Source organism: Lepisma saccharinum, chromosome 8 (genome assembly GCF_977018435.1).
Source record: "Lepisma saccharinum chromosome 8, izLepSacc3.1, whole genome shotgun sequence".
Classification (NCBI taxonomy): domain Eukaryota; kingdom Metazoa; phylum Arthropoda; class Insecta; order Zygentoma; family Lepismatidae; genus Lepisma; species Lepisma saccharinum.
This window is the reverse complement of record NC_139236.1, coordinates 53,381,157-53,406,999: the sequence shown is the minus strand read 5'-3', so window position 1 is coordinate 53,406,999 and position 25,843 is coordinate 53,381,157. Positions and strand designations below refer to the sequence as shown.

Genomic DNA, 25,843 nt, shown 5'->3' with positions numbered 1-25,843 from the left:
AAGAAAAGGCTTGTGCCTTAACTTCGCCATCCAAAGAAGAAATAAATAAATAAATAGTTTATTTAATGAATGCAACCACGAGATTGTAAAAATTTGAATTTGAATTTAAAATTTTGGGTGTGTCAGCACTTAGGCTATTTTGCACCCGTCACACAAAATTATACTGGCCATAAGACCGGCCATATGACCAATCAAGGATTGGGCATACATGCCCACACACAAATACCCACAGACCCAACCTAAGTGCAAGGGCCATTAGGTTAATATCAGAAAAGGCTTGTGAGAGCTATTTCCCAAAAGCTTATACTTTCCCACAATTAGTATCATGGGTGGGTCATGTTTACAAACCATTTGCTACACCCATGAGATGGAAAGAAATGCTTTATTTAATAATAAATAACAATTTTTAGGCAGACAGTAGCCATGTTGAATACAAAAAACCATGTGCTCCAAATCATATATTTGCTAAATTCCTTATTCTTTATTAAATATAAAAGATAACATTTGTGCATAGGTAAAATAATGCCTAATTTATGAAAAGTAAAATCATTTTTAGATATTTCCTCTACAAAATGCATTTACATTAACAAATTGACAGAATTTGCACTAAGTTACAGTTCATTTATAGGAATATTGAATCGGTAAAATTATCCGCACTTTTTTACCAATAAGCTGATATACAGTATTTTTTAAAAAATAACGTGCACCTATTTTCGATGTTGAAAACTGAGGTGTGCCTTGGATCCAAGTACATATGGTGTGTATAAATATGCCACGGTATTAGTGTAATATAGTGTAATGTGATGTTATTGTTCAAATGTTAAATGTAAATACTAATGGCAATGGCAAATATAACAATAATGTAAATTTAATACGGTATTGTTCTAATAATCAGTATTATGTACATGTGTGTGCCATAAATTGGATGTAAATTTTTTTCATAAAATCTGAAGCAAAAATTAAGATGTGCCTAGCATTCTATGGCATCTTGGATTTGAAGAAGTGTGGTGGTACCTATATCTTACAGTTCTAACCTGAAGCTTATGATTTAGAGTTATAATACTTTTAACCATGAAAAGTTTCTACTTAATATACTTAAAATATACCTGAATAGCATTCATCTTACCTCTTGGTGGAAATCAGCCTCCGTTCCATCACTACTCGTGCTTCCTAGTTTATGGGCACCATGGATTGCCTGATACGCGGATGTCGTTAGTACAAGCAGCTCGTGCCACTTATGTGTTAATAGCCTCGTATGCACCTTAAAGAATAAGGAAAAAAATATGAGTATAGTGGAATCTTGCACTGCATTTTGCAAGTACTTAACATAGAGAGCTAGAAAATTTTGAATACAACACCTCAAAAAGTAGAGAAAAATCATGTTCTGCAAATTCACTTGTTCTTTTTCATGTAGTTTTGTTTGTTACAATCAAACTCAATAAGAGGATAATAATCCAACAAGCATACACCAGTTGGATTTCTAATTCATACTAAAATATATTATTTTATTCTGAAATAAGTTATTGCATTATTACTAGCAAGCAAATGAAAATAAATAAAATAAAATCCTACAACATTAAAAATAATTTGCCCCTTTAAGAAACATAGGTTTCACAATAAGATAATTAAAAGTATAGTCACCTTAGCCAGGCATGAGCTTATCAAACCTGAGCCTCTCCTAAATTTTGTCCAAAGGGACAAACATTTATTACAATTGTTTCTACTAAATCCTAAATTCTGTACAGAAAAAGCTCTTTTGAAGAACTAGCTCTCCCAAGTGGCTTTTTGTTGGGTAAGGTGGTAGCACGATGAGTCTCTTCTAATGCCAAAATTCTGGAACTCCTTGACTTTCGATATCTCACACCAAGGCAAGCATTCTAACTGTTCTGTTTAGTAGGAGGCCTTCATCACCTCTTGTAACTACTGATCAATCCTTTGTCGATTAAAGCATCATCATTTCTTTTTTACATGTGACTGTATTTTAAAACCTAGCAATATTACAGTATTTAGAATTAATATAACAATGACAAGGTCAATGGTAACAGCAAGCCTATATGCCAAAACATGCGTGCGTAATGGAGACAACATCTAATCTAATACAGAAGACTTAAAGGCACTTCATAATTACAAAGATAAGAATTTATAAGTGCCTTAATATAGCTGTAAATAGTCTATGTATCTGTGTGTGTGTATTCCTTCCCACAGATGCAATTATATCCTTATACTATAGTTTACTTGAATATCATGTTTACTGAATTCTAAATTTTACTTACCTCTACCGGTAATTCCAGGTAAAAAGGTAATCTTTTGGTCCACTGCACCAGCTTATACACTATGGAATCTCCTATTTGACACAACTTCTCAGACAAATCTGATTCATGGTCCAAAAGTTCATCCATATTCTGCAAGGAAAATGAATAAATGCTTTTTTCACATTTACATCTTTAATAATTTCCAAACACTGCAATAATTTCATGATGTTATATGTTCTTTTTTTATGAATAACTTAAAGCATGGGCATCAGGAGGGGGGCGAGTAGATCCATGGAAATTGGCATCCTTCATCTCAAGTCTCAAAAATCACAAAACTTTATATTTTTATTGGGCTTATCCAATGGCATAGTGGTAACGTCGTTCTGGGTTCGATACCAGTGGAGGCACAGTGCACAGTGGTTCAGATCCCACTTTAAAATGTAGGTTCAGTCCCGATTAGCCTATCTGTGCATAAAGTGGACTTTACTTTTTCAATCATTCAATTGTCATTTTTATTGTTAGTAATGGAAATAAAGTTCAGTTAGTTATTATTCGAGCATAATAACAAAGTAAAAGTAGTGTTTAATAAAAAAAATACTCGGCCATTTAAACTAACAAATAAATTCCTTCACACATTTCAAGATTTTTAAAATTGCAGTATTTATGTGAGAGTTCACACATAAAAGATATGGTAAAAATTTCTCCCTAATTTTAAAGCTTTCTTGAATAAGGTGTGTACAAGTTAATAACAAAGTAGAATACCTACTGGTATGCATTTCAGTACACTAACTGTATGCACGGACATCCTGGAAGACCCCTTACCCTGCCGGGTTGTTCTGATTGAACAATCTAATATTTCACAATATACCATCACAAACAAGGTTCAAATCTCCCTCCTGCCTGCTTGAATTCCATATGTTTACATGAACTGGCCTCTATCGTGGCTGCTTGAAGCCACAATGCAACAGTTTGTGATGTAGGTGAAACATACCTACATGTTAGTTATTGCAAGGATGTTGCAAGAACATGGTAACCTCAAACCAAAGCAATGTTTTTTCAGGGGACAATACTATTACGGGGGAAAATGTGTCCGGTTTGCCCCCCTCGATAAAAAAATGCCTTTATGAAAAAATTCCATGCGGACATCCATGACTGTATGAAATTTAAAATAACAATAATTATAAACAGTTGAGCTTGATAATCCCTCATCTGGTGGATTGAGAAAATAATTCTCCCCAAGGATATAATAATAATAAATAATTTGGAATAAAATTTGTGTATATAATCCAAAACACTAAATGATTGATTGATTGAGTTTATTTTACTTCGCATTTTGTGCCTCTTGGCTAATTTGCGAAGACGGGGATGAGTGATGAAATTGATGAATGGACATTCACAAACAACCAAGCCCGAGCGGGATTCGAACCCGGGACCCTTGGAGTCGCAGCACGATGTGCTAGCCACTCGGCCACAGGGTCCGGTGAAAAAACACTAAAGAGAAATAATTATCTTACCCTTAATGTGGCAATGTCTTGGAACTCATCACAGTCGATGAGGGTTTGGATCATGCCTATGGCCGTTTCAATGGGCATATTCCGATCCCTTGAAGAACTAACAGTGTTTTCTAACCTTTGCCGCAAATGTACAATCTAAAATAAGGGAAAAAAGTGCATATAAAATTAATGTTAACATTTCATCTTGATTCAGCAAACTATGTAATATAGAATGCAAGGTTAAGATGCAAACAATAAGTTTGTGAAACTTCACCTGTTATAATGCACTGTTCATAAGTGTATAGTGAATGGTAAGAGATTTATTTTGTTAATACGAAACTTCACTATATTTTATTCTCAGCTATAGGAAAAAGGTACCAATATAGTGTACCACTGCACCCCAGCAAAAAAAATACTGTGTAGGTGCACAATATATAATTTTTGGACCTATCAAAATTAGGAAGATAATATCAGTAATTATAAATATAACAAGTAAATCAATGAACTCCTAAACACAATATATACTTCACAAATAAGCCAAAACACATTTTATTATTCCTTTATTTATTCCTTTCCTTACATTCCTGTAACAACTTAAGCTGAAATTGTTTAAGGTCCAGGAATTGTAAAGAAATTCAATTCCTGTCCAGGAGAGAAAATCAGCATGCGTAAATGGGTTCTGGACCGCAAATAACCTTTTTATCTTTGTAGTATTTCAATTCGGTCCTGGAACCTTAAATATGCTCGAAGTTCGGCATTGAAATGAGACAATACACAATTTTGACAGAATTTAAATTGTGCGAGAAGAAAGGTTCCGGTCTCGTTATAGAACCCAATAGAATTTATGAGTTCCTGGAAATGAATCCTTAATGTTAATTGCAGACATAGCATTTAAGAAAAGTTCATACCTCACTGGGATTTGTCAGTGCTGTTTTTAGGATTTCTCCATTTACCAAATGAGGCATAGGTTGCTCCTGGTTCATCACAGTTTTATGCTTATCCATCTGGGTTTTCAGCTGCCCGTTCTTCTGATTCTTTTTATGCTTTTTATACTTTACCTGGAATTAAATGCAGACAAATTCTGAGCAATAAACAGTTCAATCATGTACTCGCATACATAAGAACATTACATTTCTGCATTGCTATTCAAACAGAGAAATATCAGGTTACAGATGTACAGTAAATTATATATAGTCATAACACACTCAATAAATAAATGTTCCTTATAATTAATATTGCAAATATACTTTTCAAAAATAGTCAATGAGAACACAAAATTATAACTGCTTACTTATTTCATTCAATACTACTAACAGGCAATTGAGTTACAGTAAGTTCTTTGTTTAGCCTAAAGGGTTAAGAGCCCATTAAATATTAAGAAATCCACTAACATACTTGTAACTTCATTCTTTTTCTCACAAACATCTTTTGGGGGGAAGGGAAGAATAAACATGCTAAAAGATACCTTTTCTATAAGAGAGGTTTTAAGTGTTTGGAAAAAGTGACAATTTTATTCATTTGGGTTCAAAAATATCTGTCTCATATCAAGATGATATAAACGTAAAATACTGCTGTAGCAGACTTTGCCAAGTGACAAACTCAAGAGAATAAAAATCAACAAAATTGAACAAGTTGCAATATGCATTATTATGATATAAACTGTACTGCCAGAAGGACTGAACTGAAAAATATATACTTTTTTATCATCATAGGGTACTTTGCCACACTTCATACTGGAAGCAACTTTTTCACAAACAAGTGTTTTATACTGAATATTTCATTGAGTAAAATGGAAATATGTGGATGATGACGTGGATTGTCTCCTTTTGAATAAGGAAGAAGAGATTCAGAAAAAAGAAACATATATAAGGAGTATGGTAAAGGGAAGTACAATTTCGATTAATAACTTTATGGGATACTGCCACCCCTCTCAGGAATTTATGGTGGTATGACACATTGGAGCATCCCTCACTTTCTGCATCACTGTAAATAATGAAGAAAATATGGCTCCATGCTTTTAGAGCTGAAACAGGGGAACTTGCATGGGTGCAGATTCATTTGTTTAATTTGAAATATATATGAAAGTTTTTGTTGAGCAATTAGTTTCTAAGGGTACCTCCATTTTCGAGGAAAATTGACTGCTGAATTCTTAGAATAGTGTAATAAGAGTATAATTTGTATCCACACTGCATGCTTAGGAAGAATGAAATAGTTTTAGTTGCTGTAATACGATGACTAGCATTAAAGAAATATTGACATATGGAAAATGCATCTAACATAAATTGCTATGTAGTCTTACAAAATTTAATTTTCTATAGTCATGTGTCTGGTAGACTAATTTGGATTGGTACATACTTTCATAAAAGATTTTAGATGCTTGTTCATTGTCTCCTTTAAATATTATGAGTAACAGATGATTAAAGAAATCTCAAAACCAAGAAACAAATTGAGATGAACAGTTTTTGCACCCCAAAAAATTCCCTTTTTATGTAGAAATATTTCATTGAAGATCTCATATCATGATACACAATACTTATTAAAACAACAGATGGCAATCAATATTAGACAAATTAATTATAGAAGCATAGTTCTGTGTGCATTCACAGAATTTCAAACACCTGCATGATTTTCACGCTATGAACTTCTATTGTATTAAGTCAAGAAGGCAAATCTGAAAATGACGAGAATATGAATAACTGCTACATGTATTGCAACAAGCAAACTATATTTTAAGGAAGCCTACCTCTTGTTCCAATGAATACTGTAAAATACAAGGAAAATTTGTGCATAATTTTTTCAAGTTTACAGTTTTCACTGTCGTCACATATACTTACCCTCTGTGTTTCTGATATGTTAAAAAATGTGAATTGGAAGGATACGTCAACACAAATCTGCAGAGACTTGCAGCCTAGAACCTATGCAATATATATAGTCATCCTTAACCACCCTTGCCCCCTTTCTGTTCAGTCACACTAGTCACTGGGAAAAAAATGGAACTACTAATTAGATGCTTGTGAAATATAATATTTCATGTATTATAATGCACTATGTAAATGACAATTATACATTTATGGGTCTACTGCAATGGGAGATTTGGTGCATTGTTTATTGTAATTCAGAAGAAAGGATTTCATTAAATTAAATGTTCTAGAATAAACTCATTACATGCTATCAGTTTCTTGTTCTTAACATTTTCATTTTACCATTGCCCTAAGCACTATACGCAATTAAATAATTTCTTTCTTTCTTCCATGTACAGATCCCTCATAGCCTTCATTCATGTTATTTTTTTTTATTTTCTCATATGCACTTCACGTGAAGTGAAATTATGCTTTACAAATAAGTTGTGCCAGAATATTTAAATGAAGGAAGATGGCACTATATTTTCTCTTTTGGTTGCTTATGTGCATATGACGAAGTTCTTCAATTGTCAACCCTATTTTATCACTGTTGTATGCTGTATGCTAAGATGAATATGAATCAGAGATTTATAATAACAACCCATGGCAAAACCATGCTCGAGGACCAGAGCCTACCCACCGACTGCCGAACTCACTCCCACATGTCTCAGCAGAGGTGGGTGATCATCCAATCGATTACAGGGTGACGTGTGGTCAGCACAATGAACCCCCAGTCATTGTTGTGAATCAGAGATATTACATTGCCCAAAATCTATGGAGCACATATACTTGATAGTAATAATATTATCATGTAATTATCTCCCTTAATTTTACAAGTTTCAGTTTGCATGAGCTGATAACATGTCTTAACACAAGTTTCATTTTACTTTCTGTATGAACATTTTTATGTTTAATATTTTGTCTGTTTCAACATGGTATGGAATAAACACAATGAAAAAGCATGCTGGTTTCCTTGTAATGAATATGTGTCAATTAACCTACATTAGTATTAATTACTAGAACATATGATGTGGAAAACCTGTAAAAATTCCATCTGCCAAGTGAAACACAACTATTAAAATTGAAGGTATAGAATGAAAGTAGCATTGAGAAGCAACATGTTGTGTGGATACGAAATATACAATAACTTATAGTCCTTTCACGTGAGTAAATTGTTAGTTAAATGAAGTAACAGAAAAATATTGAAAGAAATTTATCCCTATAGTTGCTCTCTTATGTCTTGTGCAGAAAACATCCAACAAAATAGTCACAAGAAAGTCAACTTTTGTATATTTACAGAGTGAAATTCAAACATCAATGACTACAAAACTATTACCTGGATTATGAAGGATTTTTCTCTTGAAAATTAACAATAACTGCATTAGCTGCCACAAAGGCAGGCTGAATTTGGGTAAAATATAGAAATTGTTAACTATGACACAAGGTACTATCTGGAGGAAATATTATTTTTCTGGCCAGATGAACAAAGGAAGACAGAGCCAAACATTTGATTTTGCATTTGCAGCACTGGTCATGCAGATTTGACACTTAGCCCATACACAATATTTCCAGTATAAATAATCAACTTCTGAAATAAAATTATGAAAATGAACTGTAAAGATTGTAACAGAACGATGAAGGAAATGCATAGTGAAGGAATAAAAAATGATCACTCTAAGACTGGAAATTATTAATCAAATTTAGAGAATAAAGAAAAACTGCAATTTCATTGATTTTGAAGCTAATATCAGATTGGATTGGATCTAATTCATGGCAAACTTTAATTATATTGACTGACTGCAACATTAGATGAAATCAAAGGGAGTGTCACAAATGAACACACTGGGACTCAAAGGTGGGACATTTGTTTGCGAAATTGTGAGTAGAACAATCTAACACCCTCGGTCACTGAGGCAGCTATGAATGTCATTTATAGCTGCATAATATTAAAGCTAAATAACATTTTATTTGGTTGGTTGATGCTGTAAATTTTGAAACAAGTTCACAACAGCCTGGAGACTAGCAACATCCACCAAATGTAAATAGAAGAGCAATCACACTTCAAAAGCAACAAGGTAACTATTATCATAGAAGCGATATGTGATACACAGCTGATGAGGTCCATAATAAAGAACAATCATTATGTAGATAATATTTATATGAAGTAATCATGCTTGTAGTTCTCATAATGTACAATGTTTTTGTTTTTTTTAACTTTTGGAATTATAAGGAATAATTCTCTATGCAAAATGTTATCTATTTGTGCTATTAAACATCTAAAAATATTTACCTGAAATATATACTGATTAAAAATGAATACTGCGTATATAAGTTGTAACATACAAATGGAGGAGAGACTGAACAATCCTCACTTTTATATTGACCCCCATGTATCTCAGTTCTCATGACCCACCAATTACATAGCTAGCATCTCTGAAATAGAATGAAACCACAAATCCACATAGTAACTTTTAGATATTTCTCCGACTATACGGATATTCGAAGAATAGGTACAATAATTGGGTCATGTTGTTCAACTCTGCCAAAGTGTGTTCTTTCAATTTACATATTCCTAACAGGATCAATGAAATTAAACATATAACTCTATTTTGTCATGATCATGATAGTATGTAGTATTGTGCAGAACAATGTTTCTAAATTTTGGTACTGAAACATGCCTCTTACTACATTAACCCCCAGCATGTATAGCAGCTACATATCCATAAAATGGTATAATCAAGTTCTATTCTAAAAATGCTGGGTAAAAGCACTGAAATATACTCGATAGAATCACACACATATATATGTTAGACATTATGGTTGTGGATAAAGTAATAGGGTTCATACATAAAAGTGAGGATAATTACTATTGTTAATGTACCTGTACTGCAATCTCCCATTGAAAAAGATGTATGATGCTGAATTAGTTAAAACTTGAAAACAAAGAAATGCAACATTAAATTTCCTTTTTTTTAACTAAAAAATAGTTGTTTTTTTTTCAAAATAGAGAAATCCTCTTTCAAAAAAATCTTCTGGGACAAGCCAAGATCTTTGAGTCTGCTTACAAGCATAAAAGAGTGAACTGTGAAAAGCAAGAAAAATCACAATTGAAGGTGTAAGTTACAGGGTTGGGGGTCCAGATCATACTTACCTTACGTACCACCATTCCTTCCTAGGGGGCCACGTCTGATTTACAACTTTCTTGGCATCTTTAATTATCATGTGTAAATAATTTGTATATTAAGAATCAATCAGGTTTGATCGGACCCCTTGGGGTGCAGTGGTGTCTTGGAGTTGAACTGGATTGGGAGTGTCACTATTCATATTAGCGACCCGGAAAACTATGGATTCCACACTAACATCGGTCATTTTCAATTATTTTTACATGTCACCCTCTTCCCACCCCCACCCCTAGGGGTGCCTTGGAGTTGAACAGCATTGGGAGTGTCACTATTCATCTTAGCAACCCGAAAACTATGGATTCCACACTAATATCAGTCGTTTTCGATTATTTTTACATGTCACCCCCTCGCCATCCCCACACCCAGGGATGAAAGAAATCTTCCCCATTTTACAGGACGTTCTGCAATCATGGAGATCCACATTATTATTACGTTTCTTTGAAATAAACAAACTAACAAGGCTGAAAACTACGAATGATCTCTGAATGCTAGTGACAATGGTTCTATATTAGCATTCAATGTTAATTGGACATTATCTGTTGTTTTAAATTATGCTTACTCTTCTAACACTATGTTTCAAGAGAGCACCTTTTCTCTCCTCTTCAGAACATTTTTTTTTTACATTGGTGGGGATCAAATCTATGACAGACCAGAAATGTGCAGTAAATGCAAGCGCCGCTTGCATTGTTTTCTAAAAACAATTTTTGATATCTTAAGTTCATCTTTTTTAATGCCTTTATACACCTTGGAATGGAATTTATCTACTTTAACATATTTACATATGCAGACTATTCAATTCCCCCATTTTCTGTCGTATTGGCCGCAACGCAAACATAAAGTGGCTGAACCCTTCACGGGGCTCGGCAACGTGGCACAGATGATCCACATTTGAAGGAAGAGGACTGCTTGCCTTTCTCTCTGCTGTTTGAGTGACTTATGCAGTTCTTTCATGGTCACTGTCCTTCCTCCTTCACGAAAAAAGGTCGACCGCAAGCAATCCCTGGCCCGCTTTGTCTTTGGCAAGAGTGTTGGAAAGACCTTGTCCAAGCTGGCCACAAGTGTTGCTAACTTCCAGAATTTTCTATGCACCCGTAGCACCACCTAACTCGGTACGATTATTCATGTGTGAAACTTAACAGTAATGAACAAATTAGCTTATGGAGTTAGTCAATGAGTACCTGCACTCAGCAATTCCCATCCTCCAATAAGCCATGAATTAGCTGTGGACGATAAGCTTTCAACCCAATAGATTTCAGGATTCGTATAATAGAGGTTTGTGAAATGCTCAATTCTGCTGAGGCTCTTCTTTTAGACTTACTGTCCACCTACTTTTGGTTCACTCTGTATAGACAACAGCGAAAGCAAACAACTTTAACACAAGACATCAAAAACACCACACAAAAGAATAGAATAACACAGGGTGATGGAAAAGTAAAGAAAACATGTATCCGCAACTCCCTCTTCCTTCCCTTATTTGCAGTGTTACATATCCTCTATATTTCGGAGTTACTGAAGAGGGAGCATCTGGAAGTGTGGGAGTTCTGTTCTTTTGTGTGGTGTTTTTGATGTCTTGTGTTAAAGTTGTTTGCTTTCGCTGTTGTCTATACAAAGTGAACCAAAAGTAGGTGGACAGTAAGTCTAAAAGAAGAGCCTCAGCAGAATTGAGCATTTCACAAACCTCTATTATACAAATCCTGAAATCTATTGGGTTGAAAGCTTATCGTCCACGGCTAATGTATGGCTTATTGGAGGATGACCCAGACAGGCAGATGCAATTTAGTGAGGTCATGCTGAACGTTATAATTTACTGCCCACCTACTTTTGGTTCACTCTGTATATTACCATAGCTTAATAGACATGTAGTCACAAAACTACTGATAATAACTAAACAACAAAAGCAAACCACTCGAAGGTTCATGTGAATGTTCTATAAGAAATCCTGTAATTTTTCAGATTTTTTTAATATCATAGCAGTTTTTTGACAGGAGAGGAAAATTCGAAAACAGCTGCCCTAGCATCACCCAAAGGTTCATCTAAATTACAAAGTAGTTTACATACATATTTCAATAAAATTCCATCTTTAGAATCATCTTTCTTTCTTCATTTCTTGCATGCATCACAATAATATATACAAAATAACAACATTTCAAAGGTGATTTTGGCGAACAAAAAGAATTATTCAATACATACATTTCAAAACATAAACTAGGCTAAGTGATAAAGACTACAACAAACTTACCTGTTCTAAGCTACCGTTTCAGCTGTAAAATAATTACCTATCACCTATCACCTTATATATAGGTAGAAACTAGTATGTATATGTGAAGATTTATTTAAGATTTTTGACAGAACACACAATTTGACAGGTTGGATAGTTGTTACCCCAAGATGTGCTATTTCAATCTATTTCAGAGCATGCGTGCAAACTGTTGGCTGTTCAGAGAGAGAAGGTTAAAGTGAGTGCCTACCGGTACCTTGTACAGGTTATACACAGCCCCTGAGTTGCGCCCACCAGGCATCCGATCCTCACGGACAGCTGAAAGAAAATAGTCACCGATTAAAAATATTATGTGAAGTTCAACATGTCGACTTGCAATGTTTAAATAGGTTTGAAACATTTGAGACATACTCAATGCAGATGGCAATTTCAGCCTTACTCATTGGAATAATAAATTAAGATCCAGCAACTAATTGCTGTATCTCCTGGAATTGAACATCAAAAGTCATTCAATGCTAAACTTCTGCATATATATATACAAATACTTTGAATCAAATCTATCAGGACTTCATGTCCACTAACTTTTACATGCAAAATGCCAAGAGGCATTTTAGGGATTAAAACACCCCTCTGCAATACCTTTGAAATAACTGTAATAATTAATCATTAAAAATTAGCTCTCCCTTTTCCACTTTCTATTGTATCATTATATGTATGATGTGTGCATGTGTGTATAGTAAAAACATAATGTACTTTATGTGAACTATGACCTTTCGAAAATCCTTACCCAATTCTCTTCTGCAGGGAGATGCCACACATGTATATCCATTAAATACTTCTTTTATAATAACAGTTTAAAATTTCGGCAATCAATCTCGATGACCCGGTATTTTGATTACACTTAATCATATGAGTTATAGCTATGAAGATATCTTACCTAAATCTTCACTTTCGATAGATTACCACAGCATGTTATATTTCATTCTTCTTTCTCTACTATCTTCCTGCCCAATATAACTCATGAAATCCAACGATTGTCAGGCTTGTGTCTCATAAAACAATCTGCCTGACTTTGCTACCTTTCAGTTTTCTAAATCATCAATAATTGATACCATTAAAGGCAACCACACTGTGGCCGAGTGCAATGTTAACCCTTAAGGAGTATTCACACCAAAGCAACAAGTGAAATGTGACATGTGTCACTTGAGGATTTTGCCAATCGAACACAGGCTTGTGCAGCCTGTCATGCTGCTACGGTGTGAAAAGTTGCTGCTGACTGGCTCATTCCCAAGTGACATGTGTCTCGTGTCACATCAGTGTGAATTCTCCCTAAAACACCTTTCACTATTTTGGCACTATTAGATACAGCACTAAGATTTATACTTGTTACTTACATGTATAATTGTGGTTATAAACCCCAGCCAACAGGAAAACAAGAAGACATATTAATCCCACAGCCCACACACCATTTAATAAAATGTATGTTGGAAACAATTATGGTCTAACAGATTTAGTTAAGATTTTTGTGAATTTCTCTAGCAATATCTGAATTAATGTTGGTGCTACTCATTTTTAATTTGAAAGGATGCCTAGGAATTTCAGAAGGGAAGCACATAACCATGGAAAAGAATATGTCTCATTTCTTTAGCTTTCATTTTCATATATGTTCAAATTATTTATGGCTGTGAACACTGGGAAACATAGCCATACACCACTGACTTCAAATTTAATTAACTAATTTTCTGAATAGAAATATACCAATTGTAATTACACTGGTAATAAATTAATGAAAATGATTAATGAAATGGGGGAAGAAGATGCATGCACTGGAATACTATATAGAAATATATTTTGAATGTGTCCAGGTAAAAAGGATAAAGGAGGACCTTCAGTTCCCTCTTATTAAAATAAGGAACCAAAGTCTGGAAACACGAGGCCCTCTGTAAAATATATCCACAAGGTCCATAAATTTTGAAAAGTTAATGTATTAGCTCAATTCCCACGTTTTGTTTCTACACCTGCAGATGTGGCTTGCGGCCGCAAAAATTTGAATTTTTCCTATGTCTGGTGAGCTTTTTCCTCTTTCACTTGTTATATAAATATTTCATATCTTGTATAATTCTACACAAAAACCAACATGATGATTTGTATTGTGTATGTACATGTGTTGTCCCTCAGCATCCATGGCCATGTGGTTTAAGGTGTCATGCTTTGGGCTCCTTCTACGGGATGCACACAGGCAGTGGCGTGCCCAAGGGGGGGTTGGTGGGGGTTATAACCCCCCCCCCCTTTTGGTCCAGTATTCCTAAAAAAAAGAACATCAAAGGTAGGAAAAGATGGCAAAATGAGAGCTGACTACCAGAAAAAGTGTACTTAACCCCTCCCTTTCGAAAATCCTGGGCACGCCACTGCACACAGGAGGAAGCATACAAATGTTCTCCTCAGATTTCTGCCTGTGTATGGGACCGGTGGCCAGCCAACATCGTGAGGAAATTGGGAAGCTATGAGTAAGTAGCATAACCCGGTCATGGAAGCCTACAACGACGACTGGGGGTTCGTCGTGCTGACCATATGTCATCCCGTAACTTGTTGGATGATGTCTCATCTCGGCAGGTGGAAGTGAGGCTGGCAGTAGGTAGGTAGGCCCTGGCCCTCACGGGCTGTTGTCACAGGTTATTATTATTTGTGTGCATATTTTAACAAGAAGTGTTTTGGACTTGTCACTTTCAAACACTAAGATTACAAGACAATTGACCTAACAGTACCTTGGTAAGCAGCAGGGGTAAAAGGAAGGGAAGCACAAAGCTTGTAGTTCACATATTTTGCAAGAGCATAAATATTTCGGCACTACAGAACCAAAGTTAGTAGTATTCCTGGAAGGTGCGATTCTTCATGTTTATAAGCTCATATTTTACCCAGAATTAAAATTTAAAAATAACATCAGGTACATGAAGAGATGGGAGAACACAGCACTGTTCCTGCAGAACAAAATCATAACATTTCCTAGCGAAGTATTTGATAAACTCAGTTTTTTTTTATATTTTATAAAAAACCTTAGTTTATCAAATACTTATTGTTTACTAAAGTGAGTAATTCCCACATGTGCAAATATGAAGGTGTTATATTTCCACCTTATGAAATTCCTAAGCATGCCATGGATCAAAATGTAAGAAATGCTAAGAGCAGCAACATTAATTTTGTGAATAGAGCACTCCACCCAACCCAGTCAACAGCTTTGAGAAGACCTGTATTTCTCTATCATTCTATGAGAGTATGAGCCAATGATACGAACCTTGTAGCACCATGCCTTGCTCTATACATTTCTTGAAGCGACAATACTGACATCGGTTCCGTTGGGCTTTGGTAATTTCGCAGTTGCCATCTGCTACGCAGGTATACACCCGTCGATTCTGTACCGTTCTCTTGAAGAAACCCTTACATCTAAAAGAGAGACAACTAGGCCATGAGGAAAGACAAGGAAAGAAATACAAATATGAAGAAGAAAAAGATGACAGAAATAGGAAGAATGGCTTGCTTATAACAACACCTTATGCAGTTCAATGCTGTAATTGGAGTGAACCAATTTTAAATATTAACCAATAAAGTTGAAAAAACATATTCTTATGTAGATACGAGTCTATCCATCCGTTGTTAAGAGGTAGCAAAACAGACAGAAGGCTTCCTCTGTTACTAGCCATTTGCAACATTAATTATGTATATTTACAAAATTCAGTGACCATGAGAGCCTTTGAGATGCCTAAACATCACAACAAATCATCAATTTACATAAGAACACATGGCGATCTCTCCTTGATGCTAAAGATGAGATAGCCACCTTGAAGCCTAAAATTAAGTAATCAGCCCCTAGACATGACTAAAACTGTCAATTCCCACAAGAGTAATTAGCGATTGCCTTCTTGAGGTATAAATTTAAATCCTTCCGATTGATGTTTCTTCATTTAACCTAATGGGCTACATCTGACAAAAAGGGGAGGTGGGAGTGGGAAGTTATCGACTGCAAAACATTTTATCTATACATCAGTATCTCAGGGAACTTGATACATCACAGATGATGGAAAATTCTCAACTCATAGTCATGAAAAATCATCAAACTATTATGTGTAAGTGAAGATAAGGCTTGACAAAAAAAATAATTGAAGGAAAAGAGGAAATGAAGTCACTGCTTGTATAGCATTGTTTATAAGCAAGCATCATTGTAGGCAACAAAGGAGAAAGCACTGGAAGATATTAACAATAAGTCTGAAGTAAAAGAAAGAAGAAATGAAGATAAGATAGATTTGTAGTCCGATTGTTTTGAGACTGAAAAGAGAAACATTATAAAAAGCACAAGTTATTGCAAAATACCATCCCTAAACCAAGCACAATCCCAAACATACACTCTAGACGTGCTTAAGGTAGAATAAACAAACTTCGGAAAAGAGATGGTTTCTATTTTCACAAAGGTTTGCTTATTCTCTGATTCTGTAGAAGTCAATCTTATATTGTTACATTTTAAGTGAGAAAAATTTTGTAACCCTCATCCAAAATATTAAGTTTCACATCTCCAGCAGCATAAATTAATAAATATTTTTTTTCTAGCACCAAGAAAAACAAATTACCATGCCGTGTAGGTCTGGAAATCAAGAAAGCTGCATTGTTGAGCATATTACATGATCCAATAATAATAATAATAATAATAACAATGTATTTTTGTTTAAGCTTATGTAGTGATGAACGTTAACTTGCACTTGTACACCGAAAATTGTCACAGAATACTGAATCCATGTGCTACCTTCTCGGGAGGCAAGAAACATTAGCCATACTGTTTTATTTGACAGGTCAAACATTCTTTTTCCCCTCCACTTAAGTGGAACTGTTTTACTTATTCCTTGCTTTCAAAATTCTCTTATTGAATGTTAGCGACTTAAAAATAAAACTTGGCGTTTACCAAAGCAGCTTGTCATTTATTCACTACAAGTACAAGATGGGCAGGAATTTGCAACCTATAACAATGAGCCATCGTTTACTGACGATGAATTCACTGACAAAGAAACAAAGATCCAAAATAAAAGGAAGATCCCTAATAAAATCAATCAATCAAATGGTGACACCATAGATGAAGGAATGGATGGCTTTTCGAGTGTGATGAATTCACCAGTGAAAGCAAGAAATTCCTGTAGCACACTCTCATGATGTAAGTAATCACCTTAAACAAATATTGAAAATAAAAAGAGGTCACAATCCTAACTTCGAGAACTATTCGTTTCAAGACAAGAGCATCATTTAAAGTTTACACCCCCTCAGTGCCGGATCTACAAACTACAAAACCCCGCAGTGCAAAGGGGTGGGGCAGAGACAAATAAGCTTTTAGGGGGCCATCAGCCATTTACATAGTAGACGGTTGATTAATTGAATTTTTGTTTTAAGCCCACTTTATGCACAGTAAGGCTAATCGGGACTGGACCTACAGTTTAAAGTGGGATCTGAACCACTATGTGCCACCACCAGGTATCGAACCCAGGACCCCTTGATGATGCTACCACTGCACCATCGTGAGGCCCTACATAGTAGAGCCACAAATACAAGCCACGCCCCTTATGGCAGGGTTGCAATCCGCAAATTTCAAAAATGTTAGTGTATGGAATGAAGCATGCCGTTTTTCACATACGTAGGGATTGTGCTTGTAAAAATAAACATATTACTCAGGGGCACAGAAACGAATACAATATATACAGGTAAAGTTCCCTGTGCAAATAGCCCAGTGCCATGAAGACACATTTTATGGTGTGTGGGGTTAGGGCCCCACATATTTTTGATGTCAGCCATCTTGCAGGTGATGTGATCAGCAGTCAGCACCACGCTCAGGCTGCCTTTATCCCCATCCCCCACCGGGTACGATTTGATTTGAGGCTCGGTGGGCCCTGGAGCAGATTTGTGCAAAGACAAAGCCAGAAAAATCCGACCTCAGATCACCCACTCTGGGTTTCCCACATGGCAGTCAGACTAGAATTTCACCAGAAATGAAGGTGAAGGTTTCTTCAACTTATCTTTAATAATAATAAAAAAAGGTGACTGGATGATTGTAACAAATTTTGAATTGAAATCAATATAGCGGGCACCTATATGTGTTCCGCCCGAAGCCTAATCTTTTTCTATCATGACCAATTGTACCCAGCCTAACTCCTTTACATTTTATAGAGGATGTCAAGGGACTTTTGAATCACCCTGTAGCAGCGGCGTATACTCTGGGTCATCTAGGTAATCGCAGATGACCCGGCTGTATTTCTTTCTTTTTTTTAAAAAAAAATATATATATACATTTCTTCGCAATATTCTTCCAAACCAATTTCGATGCATACATTTCTTTGCTTCCAACGCGCCGCGAATGCGTCCAACCGTTTGCCGTTGAATGTCCGGGAACCTTTCTCCAGCCGGTGGAATGACGTTAGAGAATCTCACCCTGACGTCATTCCACCCGCTTCCTTTACAACCCTTGGCGAGAAGGGAAGAGAAAGAAAAGAGGGGGGAGGAAACTCTGCTTCTCAGGCGCGGCGATTCCGTGGCCAGGGTAAGCTCCTTCTGGTGAGAGTCCACCGGTCTCAACCCGTAGAGTTTGCCTTTCCTTCCGCTGGCGACCATTGACCTCCTACAACCCTCCTCCACAATTCTCTCCCGAAGGCTATGTCGCCGCTAAACATAGAAACTGTGTTTTTTATGGCAGGGACATTTCTCAGGAACGGGTATTTTGGGTTCACAAATTGCCTTCTGTAAGGGAAATAGGGAAAACATACCCGGTAAAGTGCGAAGAACAGGAAAATATGAATAACATAGGCAAACCAATTCTACGCTAATTTTCACTATACATTTACTTCTGTCTTGCTGATGTCTGTTACATAGAAATTTATCAAAAGGAAAAAGCTTAAATATTGAAGATGAAGCAAACTAAATTAAAATTCAAAACTTAAGCAATTAATGCACCTATAAGCTGACTCCCCCCCATTCTTGTATTTGCAAAAATAGTGATTGTTTCTTCTCTCTAATCTTCAAAAGCAGCGAGAGTACTTCCTTCACGGAACTGAATATTTTTTAAAGGAAAAGATATAAATAAATTACATATATTTTAGTTTATTTAAGTTACTATTCCACCTTTTTAGATTAATAGTGATGAAGATGAACGACTAAAACATATAAGGAACAAACACATCAGGCACGTAGCCAGGTGGAGGACTCGGGGAGCTGAAATCCCCTCCCCGAAATCATTCATATATCTAATTTAAAAAGTGTATAGTGGTAATTAATTTTACTTCATTTGCAGATTAAACACCTTGCATAATACGTTGTAATTATCTGAGATTTATCTTCAGAACTTCTACCCCCACTTTTTCAACTTTATGTGGCGGCTGCTAATAAGGGATGAGTACCCTCCTCTCCACCCCCACCCCGAAATAAATTTCTGGCTCAGGCCTGCACTGATTCGAACTTTTAAAACCTGTCATCGCAGGGAATTTGGAGCTCGGAAAGGGAATTTTTTTTATCATTCACAGGGAATTTCATTCTGAGTCCTGGAGTAAGTTGAATTTTGCACTTAAATTAATAATGAGGGTTTCTATTTCACTAGTCCATGTCTTTCATTTTATATTTCAGTTTTTTTTTATTTTGCTGTACAATACTGTCTTGTTTTATTATTTGAAATTCTGCACGTATATTAAACTGCAATAATGAGAATTAATTGATTGTGGTCGCCACAATAAGACAAACATTCCCACAAAATATTCCTAAATCCCATATGGATCCTGATATAAAACGCACGGAAACTTTTGGAGTTTGATGATCAAGGGTCGGAGATTACCCACTCGTTAGAACCAGCATACGCCACTGCCCTGTAGGTTCTTGTATGTGACTTTCTTAACATGAAATCAAGAAATACACACACACATACATTATATATGTGTAGTATAATTTTATACACACACACACACGCAAGAATAGCATAAGAAAAAGTGCCAGAAGGGCGGATATACACAAATTATGAAGGAGACTGTAAACACCACACAAAAATAAATAAGTTTATATTTCGCGGGATTTAGCCCATTTTTACTAGAGAAGAAAGAGGTAGCACAGTATCACATCGTCATTGCACATAGTACAGGCACAGAATACTGACGGTAGAGTCGGTACAGTGTTGCCAGAAACAATTGATAGGTAACAAATATTACGTACTTTCACCAGTATTTACTGCATGGTGGGTGGTTTTGGGAAGTAGAGGAAAGGGTTATTGGTTGGATAGTTGAGTCCGGGGGTATAGTGGCGTGCATGCCTGATATACATGCCCTTTGCCATCCCCTGTGGGTATGGATGGCGACTGTGAGGTCGGAGTCTTGGGTGGAGGAACAATGGTTATTGATCCTAAGGTTCAAGAGGGTGGAGGTTTCGCCCAGGTAGAAGTTGCCGCTGATTTGGCAGATGAGGATGTATATACACCGACGCTACCGTCATTATTCTGTGCCCCTGTACTATGTGACACTGTGCTATAGTGGAACCACGAGCAAAACAACCTGCGCAGACCCGCGAGTCCTGTGCACCGTATGGAAGGGGGAGAGTGGACCATGCTTCCTTATGGCCCGAGGTGGAGGGAAGAAGGGAAAGCTGCGCGAGGACTTTTCGTCCCAAGGTTTTTTTCCTTGTGGTCGATCTATACCTCTTTGTTCTTCGGTGAAATTGAGTATACATATACACACACACACGCACATACACTTTGTATGAAGATAGGTAGGTAGAGGGGGCCTTTGGAAATATTTGGGGGGGCAAGTTTTGTAGAACCGGCACTGCGCCCCTTCCTCCCAGTATATTTTGAACATTGTATTGTCATAAATAATTAAATTGGTGAACAGGATAGTTCAAAACCTTTAACCTACTTGTTGAAACCTCATCTTTCTCGATTTAGTTTTAGTGAAATTATCAGTATATTCAAATTTAGGTATTATTTAGCAATACATCGCATGATATCGCCGACTGAAAGCTTGTTGTGTCGTATCTCCACTTTTCGTCGGAAATGAGTTGATGACAAACGTCTTCCGTACATGTTCATGCATCACATTCCCAATAAAAAAAAAATATCTGGATGTCAAGTGGTGTGAATTATTAACATTAGTAAAATTTTTGTGCAAATCTTGTACAGTATTCAAAATCCATACATGTCAAACTTAAATCAGCTCTCTTGAAAAGTTACTGCAGATGGACATACAGCAACATAATAATAAAATATTCAGCCGGGATATGTGTCTTTCGTGTCTTAGTATTTCAAATCCCCCCCCCCTCTTCTCGGCGGCCCTGTTGAAGGAGTGAGCCTTTCTTGGGGAGCCATGAATTCAAGGATGAAGATCTAAAGTGCAAACCCATGATGGAAGATGAGAATCCCGCGATGAAGAAGTGAGCCATTTTTCGGGAGCCATGAATTGAAGGATGAAGATGTAAAGTGCAAACCCATGACCTATGACAGACGTTGAATCCGTATGTAAATCCAGCGATGAAGAAATTGTCCGAAACATGCGAAGATGATTTCTAGCCAAACATGAATGTATTTGGCTGTATTATAAATGCCTTTAGAGATTGAACTAACAGTTTCCTCAATAGTAGTATAAGGTTGCTAAATGTGTTTACATGGTTTACCTTCCACTTCAATGGTCATGAGATCTTACTGATCTCCATTCGTGTAATATACTTAATAATCTAACAACCTAGATGCAAACGCATTGAACAGTAACAGTACTCCACACTGATGTGAGGTTGGTGTTTTCTTACCCCTCACACGTGATGATCCCGTAATGTAAGCCAGTAGCTTTATCCTCACAGATCATACAGATCATCGGCTGATCGTCCTCATCTTCGTTATCACCCGACTTTGATGTTTCGGCACCATTCCGATGGTTCCACGCCGTAAGGTTCAAGGCCTGAGAGTCCGGTTGTTGGGGAGGCAGTTGACTAAGATCACCGGCCCACAGCATTTCCATATTCACCGGTGGGAAAGCTCGAGGTTGTTCGGGGGTGGGTATTTGCTGTTCAATGGCCGTGGAGGGCATAGGGCTGAAACCGCTGGAGGGTGTGATCCTAGGGTCCTGGCCCAACCTAAGCAACCCGTCCACCGACAATCTTAGATCCGGATCACCGACCACACTAGACACAGAACTCGCGTTCGAATGTTGAGGATGTTCGAGGTTCACAACGTTCTGTCCCGGGTGGGACCACACCATTGTTCTCACGCCACCAGCTTCCCCCATGATCACAGTAGGAGTCCCGTTCTTTTGCAGCGACGGGGATACGGACTTCACTTCCACCGGCGACACCCTCTGCCCGTTCACAAACCCGCCACTGATCAGTTCTGGACGAACGCCGTTAATCCGGCAGGGGAAGGAACCCGGCCAGAATGGAAACTGCCCAGCTTCTTGCTGCTGCTGCTGCTGTTGCTGCGCTGGTTGTTGTTGTTGTTGTTGCTGCTGCTGCTGCTGCATTTGATGCTGCTGTTGCTGCAACTGATGCTGCTGCTGTAGCTGTTGTTGCTGCTGCTGCTGCAATTGAGTCTGTTGCGGCTGTGTGTTGGCATGTTCGATATAGCGTTCGTTCTTCAGCGATTGTCCACCCCCGTCGAACACACTATTGTCGCCACTTTCTTTCAATGGAGGCACTTCTGGACGAATGATTTCTTCTTGTTCCACGACTTCTTTCTTCACAGGATACGACGGAACGGCAGAATCTGGCGACAGCCTGCAATGACAACAAAAGATTTAACTTTATTTACAGCTTTGTAGTTCGTAGAAATTAAAGCGAAAAATACAGGCTCTATCAGAACCCGGGTTCACTTCAATTTCAATAGAACTGCATTACTGAACCCAGGATGGTATTTCAAAGTTTATTTTAGGTCCACATAGGCTAATCGTGACTGGACCTATAGTTTAAAGGGGAGATCAAAACAGTTACATGCATCTACCTCGGTTCGAACCCGAAACCCCTCTGATTACAAGGTGACATCGATACCACCACGCCATCGGGGATGCCCAGGGTTTATTTGTAGGGAAGGATAAGGGGAATTTCCCCTTCCCCATTGGATAATACATCCCTCTTCTAGTTGTAAATTTTCTGCCGTTGGAGGAGGTGGATGTGAGATATATATATATATATATATATATATATATATATATATATATATATATATATATATATATATATATATATACACACACACACACACACATATACAGGGGGTGGTGTTTTAAGGGAAGATGGGGCGAATCCACCCTGGGTTTTGTAAACTCCCTATGCCCGTCAATTTGGCTCGCATTATTCTGGTGTTTGAAGAGTAGTTACTAGGATTTTTCTCCCTGAAAAATTTTCAAATTCCATTCACAGTGCCAGTCAATAAGAGCATGGAATGTGGGTGGACATCTGAGAAGCCCATTATACTCAATAACATCTAAAATTATGGGATCACTTCCTCGCATATAGCTAAAAAAAAAGTCGTTAGTTAACCTAAGTATAAATGATGATCGCCATTCTGCATAGCTGTAGACAGTATTTTCTCATACAGGCCGATAACAGTGATTCTTTAAAATTCTACCTGTTAAATACATTATTTTTATTATTATGCTTTATACTTTTATCTAACGTGTATTTTGACTGTGTGGGAAATATGGCTGAATTAAGACTGTATTGATGAAGGCTACAGAATATTTTATTACAGTTATAAAGCAAGCTAGCAACGTCTATGCCCCTCCCCTTCTAAAAAAGCTGATCGCTTTCAATCGACATCTAAACATAAGCGATTACCCACATCGAGACGTCCAAACCTAGGAATGTACACATACGATCTTGTAAAAAAACTTAAACTAGATCGAGACTAGACCATTCTGGGCGAGACAGACCTTTGTAAAATCGAGGCAAGACCGAGATTTTGCCAGATATCAAAACTGAAACGAAACTTCCTTTACATCTTCATACAAACGAAATGGATATCCACTTGATTATTTATAGATAAGTAATACTATATTTTGTTAATAGTACAGGGTAAGTCAAAAGTCGGGAACCATAGTATAAAGCTTATATTGGTATTTGCGTTATCCTCCCTTGAGATGGTGTAGGTCGCGAATCTGGGTGGAATAAACCATTGCCTTCGGGTGACCCCATAAGTAGTAATCCATTGGTGTGAGGTCTGAGGACCTCGCGGGCCACTCAACGGGGCCTCGCCGACTTATCCACCTCCCGGAAACTTCAGTAAAGTGCCCTCCACCTTAGTCACACATTAGTTCTATGGTTCCTGACTTTTGACTCACCCTGTATATTACAGTCTACCCATTATTCGCAATTGTGAGCTTGTGCTTTGTTTGTACATAATTCAGGATAAAATTCCGTTTTCCGAGGGTTTGTAGGGTTGAAATGAGGCTTCAATCACAAAATGCCCGTGAATGGCTTATACGTACACTGTGAAAGTACGTGCAGAGACACGCGATACGTGTGGTAAATATTATGTATATCCAGAGGCGTGGCGTGCATGTAACCGGTGTTACAGCAGGTAACAGCAAAATGATAACAATGTTAAATACGTTAACCAATAGCGTTGCCGTCGAGTAGATATTGCAGAGGACATTTTTTCTGCAGCCGACAGAAACGTAGAGGAAGGCCGGTTCCGCTACCCCGTAGAGGTAACGAGAGAAGGCGCCAATGTAAGGTAAGAGCGGGGAAAGACTTTGGGGCAATGTGTGCTACGGTTTTTTTTTTCATATGCCTGTTTAGGGGTCTAGTTGCCGGTCAGGCCTGCCGGACACAGGCCAGTTTTGTCACATTGGATTGATAGAAAAGAGCTAAATCCCCCCAAAATGGGGATACGATTTTTGTGAAGCAACTAGACGTAGACTGCAAAGCCAAGGCTGGATGTAACTACAACTGAGACCAGTTAGGTAACAGACGAAAATATAGTTTCTTGGTGCGATTCGTGATTTGGACAAACCTTGTTCCAAATTATTAAGTTGGCAACAGTAGTACTACAGCTGGCCTTCCATTCACATTGACCGTCGCTGGAGAAGCGGAGTTCTGTCGTTTGCTCATCACACAAAAGCTAAACTGACCCGAGAAAAGTGTGGTTCTTCTTCTTCCCCTCTGCACCTCATTGCAAAGAAACAGAGACAGATGAAGAATTGACAAGGATCGACCACTATTCATCGGATTTTCGCGGTAACTGTCTCATGAGTGGTAGTTCTTTCTAGGAGTGTGTCTGGCTAAATCACTGAGCACATTGCGAGAAAAGAACAAAATGAACAAAATATCTAGATCGAAGACATGTTTTTCTTTCGGGGTGGGTGGGTGATAACGTCTAGCAGGCATAATTGTCGTACTGATGGCCGGTAACCCTTTTGAAAAAGTCACGCCACGCCACTGTGTATATCGATACTAGAGGCGAGACCGAGACAACGAAGCGGTTGTCGAAACGAGAACGAGTCTTACATTTACAGCTAGAGACAGGAGACCCTGCCATGTCTCGTCTCGTCCCGAAACCACGCCTGTCCAAAACCAACGACTCCTCAATTCTCAGCCCCACGAACGTGTAGTTGTAACATCTTCGCCCTGTACTATAATCAAAGGGTCCCGGGCTCGATACCTGATGGAGGCACATAGTAGTTCGGACCCAATTTTAAACTCTAGGACCAGTTCCGGTTGGCCTATCTGTGCATAAAGTGGATCTTTATCTATGCATTGCAAGGATACACTGCCATAGTAAAAAAGGGATTACCCCTAAACTTTCAATTATCCC

At 37.4% G+C, this 25,843-nt stretch overlaps 1 protein-coding gene across 4 annotated transcripts in view; it reads right to left on the bottom strand.

The window, feature by feature from the left end:
- Nucleotides 1-25,843, bottom strand: part of LOC145991003 (hormone receptor 4-like) — a 348,060-nt gene that overhangs the window by 10,779 nt on the left and 311,438 nt on the right. For 3 of the 4 annotated variants that reach the window (XM_083126656.1, XM_083126658.1, XM_083126657.1), the window contains exons 4-10: nt 21,847-22,806; nt 15,338-15,486; nt 12,296-12,363; nt 4,654-4,803; nt 3,767-3,901; nt 2,274-2,402; nt 1,127-1,261 (exon numbers count right to left, since the gene is read on the bottom strand). In XM_083126656.1, the coding sequence (XP_082982782.1) occupies nt 1,127-1,261; nt 2,274-2,402; nt 3,767-3,901; nt 4,654-4,803; nt 12,296-12,363; nt 15,338-15,486; nt 21,847-22,806 (1,726 nt within the window). The remainder of the gene's footprint in view (nt 1-1,126; nt 1,262-2,273; nt 2,403-3,766; nt 3,902-4,653; nt 4,804-12,295; nt 12,364-15,337; nt 15,487-21,846; nt 22,807-25,843) is intronic. The other variant, XM_083126659.1, reaches the window with a different exon arrangement.